This window comes from Equus quagga, chromosome 6 (genome assembly GCF_021613505.1).
Source record: "Equus quagga isolate Etosha38 chromosome 6, UCLA_HA_Equagga_1.0, whole genome shotgun sequence".
NCBI classification, from domain to species: Eukaryota; Metazoa; Chordata; class Mammalia; order Perissodactyla; family Equidae; genus Equus; species Equus quagga.
Genome location: NC_060272.1, coordinates 79,648,466 through 79,659,033, shown reverse-complemented (window position 1 = coordinate 79,659,033; position 10,568 = coordinate 79,648,466). Strand labels below are relative to the sequence as shown.

The 10,568-nt window shown below is 53.3% G+C and overlaps 1 protein-coding gene across 2 annotated transcripts in view; it reads left to right on the top strand.

The window, feature by feature from the left end:
• Window positions 1–1,995: 1,995 nt before the first annotated feature.
• The window catches only part of FGF9 (fibroblast growth factor 9), a 31,121-nt gene continuing 22,548 nt past the window's right edge, over window positions 1,996–10,568 (top strand). The window contains exons 1-2 of one of the 2 annotated variants that reach the window (XM_046663712.1): window positions 1,996–2,567; window positions 2,705–3,075. In XM_046663712.1, the coding sequence (XP_046519668.1) occupies window positions 2,799–3,075 (277 nt within the window). In that variant the 5' untranslated portion in view covers window positions 1,996–2,567; window positions 2,705–2,798. Of the gene's footprint in view, window positions 3,076–10,568 lie in introns of both variants that reach the window. The other variant, XM_046663711.1, reaches the window with a different exon arrangement.

Genomic DNA, 10,568 nt, shown 5'->3' with positions numbered 1-10,568 from the left:
AAAAAGTAACCAAGCCGGCGCATTGTACCCAAGTGGTCCAGGAACGCCCCTGCTGAACCCAGCGCTGCTGACACCCTCCGTGATTAATGCGAGCTTCTCGGGTGGTTTACGAGAAGTGACACTTCCTCCCCAGCTTCTTGAATCTACCAGTGAGCAGTTAACATTAAAGCCCACCGTCGAGGTGACGGCTGTAAATACCGCGGGGCAGGGCTCCGGGGCTTCACAAGCACGTAAGCAAGACGCACGGAGTCAGCCCCCGACACCCAATGACCTGGGACTGCGGCAAATGGGTGTGGGAATGGAAAGCAGGGAGGCTCACCTCGCCCCTCTCCTTCCTCCTTGCCGGGCTCGGAGCTCGCCTTCCACCCCGGGGGGCAGGGTGAGGTCGCTCCAGGTCGCCGGCACCTCCGGCGCCCAAGAAATCTGCAAATTCATTGCTCCCTCTCATCTTCCGGCGAAACCCTCCCTTCCTGAGTAGGGCCAGCCCAGCCCTTCACCTCCAGCCTTCAGCCGACTACTAAGGTGGATCCGACTTCTCCCCCATAGAAAGGCTCTGATCTCCTTTCCCACCGCAGGGGTCCAGTCTTTGCTTTCGACTTGGCTTCTCCCTCGCATGTCCCGCAGTCTGGAGCTATGCTCAAGTCTCGGCAACTTTCACCATCTTGACCCAAGAGTCGGGCCATTTCTAAGACAATGTGAACAAAGACGAGCGGAGGGGAGCGGGGCCCGCGGGCGGGCTGCAGAGCGAGTGTGTGTGTGTGTGTGTGTGTGTATGTGTGTGGGGGACGCTGAGCTCAGCGCCCGCCCCCGCGGGGGACCGGGGCACAGGCCGGCTGCCCCTCGCGCTGAGCGCGCCGCCGCCGGGCTCTCGGGCGGGCCTGGCCCGGCAGGGCCCCTCGCGGCCCCGGGCGGCGGATTTCTTTGTCCCGGCCTCCGGCTGGGCGCGAAGGCCGCCGGCTGCGAGCAGAAACCCGAGCCTGAGCTCTGGAGGTCAGGCTTCCACGTGCGGCCCGTGGGCAGAGCGGGAAGCAGCGGCCGCGGTCCCCTGGCGCCCCCCACGCGCCTCGCGCCCGGCTCTCCCGGCTCAGCCGCGGGCTTCGGCCTGGACGGGGGCACTGGAACTCGCCTTTCGCTCCTCCGAACAGAAACTGGGCCGGGGCTGGCACTGCTCGCCCTAAATCGCATAGTTTGGGGGAAAGAGGGCGCCCACTGGAGCGCTCTCCTCCACCCGACTCTCCGGAGACGCGCGCGCGCGTCGAACTCGGGGACCCAGGCGCTTCTCTGGCGCCCCTGCCGACTACACCGCGGCCGCCCCGACCCCGGCGCCGGGCGGGCCCTGAACACAGCGCCGACCCCAAGATGCCCAGCAGAAAGCCCCGAGCAAAACCGAAACGGTGGCCACATCTGCCTCTCTCGCTCTCTCTCTGTGTGTGTATGTGTGTGTGAGAGAGAGAGCGAGCGAGAGGGGGAGAGAGAGACAGGGAGGCTGGCTTCACATCCACCCGTCTTACCTGCAATACAGCTTGCACTTGTGTTTCGCAGAAGAATGAACGAGAAACTGCCATGTCCGTTCAAGCTCAGTAAATCAAACCCCCTTCCCTCCAGCTCTCTCAACTAAGTTTTATTTCCTAGCGCAATGCAACATGACAGAGTCCATGTGAAAACTAGTTTCCCAGTTTCAGTCTGAACCTCCATCAGTGTATCGAGCAAGGTTTTAGGTTACCAGCTTCAATTCCTCAGGGGAACCTGGCGTGTCAGGAGACTCAGGCTTTCCGCCTCCTGCTTCTCCCGGTACATCTTTCTTTGTAAAGCAGGGCTCCTGCGTCGTCCCCAGGAGGTCCCGCGCTCTGGCACGCCGCGCGGGGCCTGCCGCAGAGCGGCGCGGCCGGTCGGGCGGGCGCTAGGACCGCGGGGCGGCCGGGCGGCCGCGGCGCTACCTTAAACCCAGCCCAATGCCGCTGCCTGCGCCACTCTGCGCGCCGGCGGGGGCTGCGCAGGAGGAGCGCTCGCGGCCACGGCGCTCGGCGGCCGCGCGGCGACACCTGTTCGCGGCAGCCAGGGCGGCACGCGAGCTCCGGACGCCGCTCTCCTCGCTCGCCGCCCGATCTAAGCCAATGGACATCTGCCGGGCCTCTGGAGAATTCTGGATACTAGCTTTGGACGCCTAAAGTTTTTTTCTTCTTTTTGTTTTTAAATTAATATTATTATTATTTTTGGAGGGGGGACCGGGAGGGGAGATTGGTCGCCGCCGCCAACGTGAGATTTTTTTTTTTTTTTCCCCTTGAAGGATTCATGCTGATGTCTGCAGAGTCGGTTAGAGTAAAAACAGCGCATGCCTTCCTGGAGTCAGGATCCGTAAATTCTGACGTAGCCCGTGCATCTTAAAAATCCCTATAATAACGCCTAGGCATTTAAGTTGCTATGGTCATTCTGATCTCAAACCAAATGGAGGAGCTACGAATTTTTTTTCCTTACTACGGTCGGATGCGATGAAGACCTTCCTGCCTGTTAAGAGCTGGGGATCTATCTATTGAGATACATAGATATGTTTATCAATATGTCAGTGTGTGAGTATAAAGTGGTGGTTTCTTAGACTATCGGTGGTTTGACCTTGAACCTGTGCCAGTGAAACAGCAGATTACTTTTATTTATGCATTTAATGGATTGAAGAAAAGAACCTTTTTTTCTCTCTCTGCCTCTGCAGTAAGGGAGGGGAGTTGGATATACCTCGCCTAATATCTCCTGGGTTGACACCATCATTATTGTTTATTCCTGTGCTCCGAAAGCCGAGTCTTCTGATGGCTCCCTTAGGTGAAGTTGGGAACTATTTCGGTGTACAGGATGCGGTACCGTTTGGGAATGTGCCCGTGTTGCCGGTGGACAGCCCGGTTTTGTTAAGTGACCACCTGGGTCAGTCCGAAGCAGGGGGGCTTCCCAGGGGACCCGCGGTCACGGACTTGGATCATTTAAAGGGGATTCTCAGGCGGCGGCAGCTATACTGCAGGACTGGATTTCACTTAGAAATCTTCCCCAACGGTACTATCCAGGGAACCAGGAAAGACCACAGCCGATTCGGTAGGTATACCATTAACCCTTTAGTGTCCGTGCGATGACATGTTCGGATTCTAACTACCAAGAAGGCGGTGGCCGGGCGGGGGTGCGGGAGGCGATCTCTCCCTCTATCTCTCTCTGTCTTGCCAGCTCAAAAAAAAAAAAAAAAAAAAAGGAAAAAAAGAAAAAAAAAGCCTCCGGAATTGCAGATCTGCCGTTGGCACTGATGCAAGTCTACACTGAAAGGCCTTTTTTTTTTTTTTTTTTTAAAGGAGGGCATAATTTATAAATATAACGCAAGTTCCTAGTTCTTATGCATCAGATACTCGGGAAAGATCTGGTTTAGGAAGTTTCTTTTGAATGGACTGTTTCCACGAGTTTAAAGCTTTAATCGTTAACTACTGAGCACTTAAAAATGCATTTTCCTGATGGCAGTGATTATCGTCTTGTGCCTAACTGAAGTTTTTGCCCCTTCCCTCTTTCCTCTAGTAAGTTTACTGCTTGAATTGTAAATTCAGCGTATCGTTTTTTCCTGCCGTGAGGGTTTAAAAGCCCGGTGGGCGAAGGTCGCTGGTTTGTTCGGTTGGGAGGAGGACTGAAAAAAGTCAGGTTTGAGTCTCTGTCAGCAGCAGGGGCAGAGACGCTGGGGGGAAAATGACTTGGGAAGGGGCAGAAGGCTTCCCAGGAGTTTGTCCTTGCAGCTATGAAGTTATCACCTATGCTCTGTAATCTCCATAGTGTACAGCCCTGTGTGGGTTTCCTGGGTGGCTGTCTTGGGTGAGTGTGTGCACGCGTGCAAAAGCTGCGAGCTAATTTTAAAGGGCATTCCGAGGATTTCATTTCCCGAGGAGGGTATTTGTGACTCAGCATTGAGCGTTGCAGACCCGAGGGCTGGCGACTGTCCATTTTAATGCCCGCTACCCTGAGCCCAACGGCACTAAGTCCGCGAGCACCGTCCCGATGGGGAGACTCGGGTTTCTTCCTTACTTGCAAAAAAAAAAAAAAAAAAAAAAAAATTGCCAGTTTGGGCGACCAGACTGTTGGAAGGAGTTAACTTCTGAGTGAACCCACCTGACAACACTTAAACTGGGTCGTAAAAAACAAAGTCCTGTGGTGATTTTTCTTCCTCATGCTTTAATGCCAGATGTTGACCACAATCTAAACTATCTGTTTAGATTCGTGGGGCCGTAGATGATGCCAGAAGGTGAGGGAGATTCAGGCCTGAGATGGGGATGGTCCCCGATACACGAGGCCTTGCACCTACCAGTGTAAATATTTCTGGCTGTCTCCCTTCTCTGCTAAAAAAAAAAGGAAATAGCTGCTGCTCTTTGCTTTGCAATTATTCAGTTGAAACATAACTCCCCCTCGAGGAGTCATCGCAGCTCTGGTTGTGCAAAGCGAAGAAGAAACTTTGCTGGAAGTGCTGCCTCTCTGGCTGCTTTCAGGCTGCTACGGTGCCTGGCGTTCAGGTCCAGAACCGCCGGCGGCGGGGCCGAGCCATCCTCCCGCGCTCGCCGCCGGCAGGTGCCCGCTCGGCTGCCCGGGCCCCGCGGCGCGCTCGGCGGCCGCCCGGCCGGCTCCGCGCGGTCCTAAACGCGCTCGGTTTCCGGCTCCCTTTCCACCCGGCACGGATGCGCCCTTGGTGCTGCGGAGACTACTTGTGTCCCGAGGCGACGGGCAGGGGCTGACACTTTCTGGCCGTGTTTAGGGAATCAGATTTTTCTTGCCTAGTTTAGTCCCTTCTCTTTCTCTTTGTGTGCGAATGTGGGTCCAGCGGGGCTGAGAGCCGCCGCCCGGGGCAGTGCGGTCGTTTGCGGTGTGGGAACCGCTGGAGGCGCGCGCCGCAGCGGGAGAGTTCGTGGCAGGGACTGAGGACGGCTGGAGGTCGGACCGCTGACTTCCCCCGTCCCACCTCGGGCCCTTCTTCCCCTTTCTGAAGCAAGAGTCGGGTCTTGGAGAGTCGCTGGGCTCAGCGGTGCCCGGGAGGTGGGTCGGGGGCCCCCGGCCGGGCAACGCCTGAGCCGCAGGGGAAGGGGTGGGGGACAAAGGGCCGCGGCGGTGGGCGGAGGGGGCGGCGTGTGCTATTGTTAACCGCTTTCCCGGAGCGAAGCTCGCGGCCCGCGGGCCCGCTTTCCTGCGCCCCGGCTTCGGCCCGGCCTCTCGGCCCGGGGGAGCCCGGCAGGGGCGCAGCGCCGCAGGGCCAGGGCCAGGGCCAGGGCCAGCTTCATTGTGTGAATTAGCCGAGCCCTGTCTTCGAGAGAGCACCTCAGAATCCCCGGTGTATCACTAGTGGACCCCGGCGTAGAGAGATATGGGATGTTCCAGTTGGGGCTCCTCCACGCCCGCCCCCATGGGCTTTTTTTTTTCTTTTTTGATGCAGTCACCTTTAGGATAGGACGTTTGCTACACGCAGTCGAGTCATTAGAAATCCCGTAACTCTGCCACCAAGTAGAGCGAGGATGCAAGGATGGGATGGTGGGGACCATCAGGATTGGGAGAACCCGAGAGGCGCGTTCTGGGATCAGCGGACAAGGACTGCTGGTACAGCGGCTGAATAGAGACCATAAGACAAAAAAACCCTATAGACTTCGTCACCCCCCTCCCCCCAATCCTGGAGCTTGGAGAAAGGTGTCGCCAAGGAAGTGACATCTCTACTCCTTAGACTCGCCTGGCACTGTTGGCTGGGTTTGTGGGCAATGTTGGGTGGGAGGAGAGGGGAGCGGAAGCCCCGGTCCAGGTTGGGAGTAGGGGGCGCCGAGCCTCGAGCTCCAGGGTCGGCCAGGAGCCGGCCGCGGGGGAAGGGCGCGCCTGCGGCTCCGCTGTGTCACTCACCCTCGTTTGGATGGAGCTGAGTGGGTGGCTGTGCGCAGTGGGGGTGGGGAAGGAGGGTGAGGCAGGAGGGTTATTTAAGTCTTTCATCCGGTTGCAGTGAGAAGCGGCCCCCGGGGTGACAGCAGTGCCGCGGTCTCCCGCTGCTACCGCTGCGGCAGGTCCCAATATTAGCAACCCCTGCAGCGCGATGCGTGTGCCGGGAGCCTCCTACCCTCGCTTTCCCTGCCCCGCCCGGCAGGAGGCCTGAGCGGCGGCGCTAGGACCCGGCGGCGCGCGGGGAGGGCCGAGGGCGGGGCGGGCGCGGGGCCGGGTCTGCGGCGGCGCGTCCCACCTGGGGCCCCGCCCCGCGCCAGCCCGCTGCCGGCGGCCGCCCCTTCTGCCCCGGCCGCCCCTCCTGCCCCGGCCCACCTCCCGGGGCTTCGCCTTCAGCCGCTGTTTCCCTTCCGATTCTTTAGAAAACAGTAGCTTCGGGGGGGAGGGGTGCGTTTCCACCTTGATTAAAACTGAAGGTACCTTTTCTACCTGAAATGAAACGGCGGAAGGAAACGTGCTGGAAAAATGATGTTTGCTAGCCCCATGTAACCGCAGGTGACTGCGGCTGCTGGCGAGCTTGGCGGTGACCCAGCAGCGGCAGTGCAGGGGACGTGGGGGCAGGGGAATCTTACTGTTGTCCCAGCAGGAGATGCGGCGGTGACAACTTAGGTGGGACCTTGAGGGAGCCCTTTGTTTTCCTTTGAGGGTGGTGGTGTGGAGATGGGGTTGAGCATGGAGAAAAGGAGCTAGGGGTTGTGTTACTTGGTAATGGGCCGGAGGAACGAGATGCTTCGTTTTCGTATATGTATTTTTCTCTTTAAAGCACTTGCTAGACAGGGCAAAGTGAGCAGAACCTCAACTGAGGAAATGGCAATGTAGAATAATAAAGAAGTGAGCATTGAGCCCTGTCTGCTCTTTCACTTGGCACAGGGAAGCCTGAGCGGGTTGACCCCTGGACTTCTTGGAAAGAGGGTCCCTTCTCCTGCTGTGCCCTTTAGCTTGGAGTGGTGGCTCTGAAAGGCGGGGGTCCTCAGGACCCCAGATGACCACCCAAACTGGGGCTGCTGGTTCAAAGGGGTCAGGGGTCAGGTGGAAGTTGTACTAGAGGGGAGAAACATGATAGTATTTCTTTTTAAAGGTTAAAAAAATCTTATATCGAGGGTTTTGCAATTTAAAAAATTCTGTTCTGTGTATCTGGCTGTTCACTATCTCACTACGGCAAAGACTACCTATTTAAGGAGCTGTTTTCAGGATTGGTTCAGGTTCTTGAAAAATTGGTGGCGTTATAAAATTCCCATTCAGTCAGTCGTTTCCTAAGTGAACTCTGAGATTTGCTCGAGTTGCTACAGTCTGGGCCTGACTTGGCCGCAGGCTCTGTGATGATTGATTTGGCAGCCCTGGTGTGGGATTTTCGGGGTGACCAGGGGTGTTAGTCTATTTTCGAAAGCCTCCTGTCGTGCCTCTCTCCACCGTCTGCACACATTCTTGTCCTCTGAAGAATGCAGCTCTGTTGAGTGTTGGGGGCTTTTAGGCTAGAGGGTAGTTTAACGTGGGCCAGAGTGGAGCAGCTTCTGCCCAGCCTCCCATTTCCCATGACTGGCCTTGTGGCCTTGGAGGTGAGGCCCAATTCAGAGGGGTTCTTGGGAGCTGGGCCAGCTTTGGGTTTGGCTCATTTGACAGAGTTTTGGGGCTGACCACTAATACCTGGTAAGTCTGGAACAGGGAGGAAGGTCTGGTGTGGTCATTTTCTTGAAGTAGTCCTGGGAACTGACCTTGCCTCTTGCGGACCAGGGACAACATCGGAGCCCGTTGGACCCCATCGGACCGCCTTGCAGCTCAGTGAGCACACCCTCATTTGGAACTGCTGGCTCCATGAGAGGGAACAGCCAAATGCCACTCGTCAGTGACCTGTGTTTCCCATGTCACTTCATCACTCGTTACTGTGGCCCTCTGAGTTGAAGATGTCTAAGTTGTGTCTGCATAAGAGGAAAAACAGGCCACTATGATACACATGTGAAGGCGACAGTTTTAATTTTAGGCGCAGTCTCACCATTCCTTCCCACCCTCCCTTCTTTACTCCCTCCCTCCTTCCTTTCTTCTTGCTTCTCTTCCTTGCTCTTTCTTTCCCGTCCTCTCCTATTGACCATTAAACATTTAAATATGTCTGCACAGAAGTATTCTTCTGGGCTAGTATTGGTCCAGCGCCCCTCTGTGCTGCCCTACTCATGTAAACAGACATGTGGGGAGTGGGCCGCACTCAAATGAGTACAGTGGGAAGCACTTGGCTTGGTGGCAGCTCAGGCCCAGAGAGAGGTTAGTTGACCTGTTGGGGTTATAGAGTTCGTTGTGGACACGGTGGTACCAGGAATGATAAGGATTCCAATGTGGACGGGGTGGGATCTTGTTGCCAGGTTGCCAGGTCTTTCTGACCTTACAGCACTGGCGCTCTGTATCTGGGGGAATGGCTGTGACTCAGACGTTCTGGTGTTCTGCTTGCCCTCAGATCACTGAGGTGGCCCCGGAAAAAGCTGGGCTGTTTTTTTGAGGTCTCTACTTTGCAAGGACCTGCAGAGAGATGGATGGTGGTCTGAGGTGATGAAATCTTTTCCACTGGGCTCACTATAGAGGTAGTTCCTTCGCATGTGGAGAGTCCCCTCGGAGACTTGTCTCAGGTATTCTTTCTTTCAAGAAACTTCCCCTGACTCCCGTCCCCAAGCCTGAGTGAGCAGCCCATCGGTGGGCTGACCATACTCTCAACATTTCCCTCTCACCGCATTCACCACATTGTTATTACATTTATCTGTTTATATGTCCTTCCTCCCGCTAAATGGTAAGCTCTTTGAGGGTATAGGGTCTAGGCTATATCTTATTCATCTTTATATACTCAACAAATGGCATGGTGCTTGGCTTTATAATAGTCATTTAATAAGTTTGTTGATTGAATAAGTCAATGCCTATGAATTACTTCTATCTTGTTGATGCCAGAAAAAGAAACAAGATGGATACCTTAATACTTTCATTTCCAGAATATATAATAATAATGTCAGAACTTAAGTCCTTTAATAGAAAAAGCTATGTGTTCTGTGTACACGAACCATTTGGGTAAACAGTCTGCATACCCACCGTCCTGTGTTCTGCGTGACAAGAAAGGCCAATCCCAGTAGCTGACGTGTTCACTTCTTCTGCTTCTTCCAGTCCTGCCCACTGGGTCTGTGTGGATTCCAATTGAGTAGCACCTTCTAGGCGCTGGTGAGGGAATAACTATATGAAAATGGTACAGAAATCACGGGTACATGAAAAAAAGGTCAACCCAGCAATAAGATGTACCTAATTGATAAGGGTGTCGGCTCTGGAGTCTGATTACTTGGGGCAAATTCTTTAACATCCTTACACTTTGATTTCCCCTTTTGTAGACTGGAGATTAAAATGCTTAGGGTTGTTCTGAGGATTGAATGAGAGAAGGCCTCTCATTTGGCACAGATGAAATGCTCACGTATTCTAGCTATTATGATTGTTGTTGTTGTTATTATTTTTGATGTTCTGCAGACCAGGCATTCAGAGATCACATATTCCCTGTTTTCTGTTGGGCTTGATGGGCAACGTTGGCTAATATTCATTATTAGTTCTCAGAGCTATCTCATGTTTTGAGAGAACAGAAAGGTCATCAAACAGCCTCCAAGAAGATGCAAGTATCTTTTAGTTTTATGATTAAAGCTTTCCCCACTGTCTTGGTATATTAAATTAGTCAGACCTCAAAGGGGCAGAATATTTCCGTTCATTTTACAATGAAAATTGGACATTATGAATTCCTTACACTAATTTCAGGATAACTATGACCTATATTGTGGTATGTTTTCAGGTAGCTAAGAAGAGATTCACGTGTATGTGACTCCTAATAGTAGTGAAATGCCACAATTTTAATCATAAGAGTTAGAAATAGCACAATGAGGGGGTAGCCCGGTGGCACAGTGGTTAAGTTCACATGTTTTGCTTTGGAACTGGCCCGGGGTTCGCTGGTTTGGATCCTGGGTGCAGACATGGCACTGCTTGGCAAGCCATGCTGTGGTAGGTGTCCCACATATAAAGTAGAGGAAGATGGGCACGGATGTGAGCTCAGGGTCAGTCTTCCTCAGCAAAAAGAGGAGGATTGGCAGCAGATGTTAGCTCAGGGCTAATCTTCCTCAAAAAAAAAAAAAAAAAAAAAGAAATAGCACAATGAAATAAAATGATTGCATCAATAAGGCAGTGCATCTCATGTGAAATGAATGTCATGCAAGTGTTGCCTTATTTATCTTTCCATTTGCTTTGTGACTAGGGAAGGCTAGTAATAAACTAGCTTATTTTAAATGTATCTTCCATTATTGAGTCACGGATTAGCAGATCCAAAACGTAATTTGTAATTTCTCTTTATATTTTTTTCATACACTATTTCACATTCTGTTAAAATAAGTAGTTTTGCAGGTCCAGATAGATATTCTGTAAACTGTAAGTATGAGATATTTGTTGTGTTTTGTGCTTATAGGAGAATTAGGAATACTCCTTTGTAAGGAATCTCTCTTTTTCACGTCGCCTTGGAACCGTTTGCTTTCTTCGATTTATGTAGTTCATGTCTTCTTTTGATTGCAGCACAGTCTATTTTGTGAGAGTTGCAA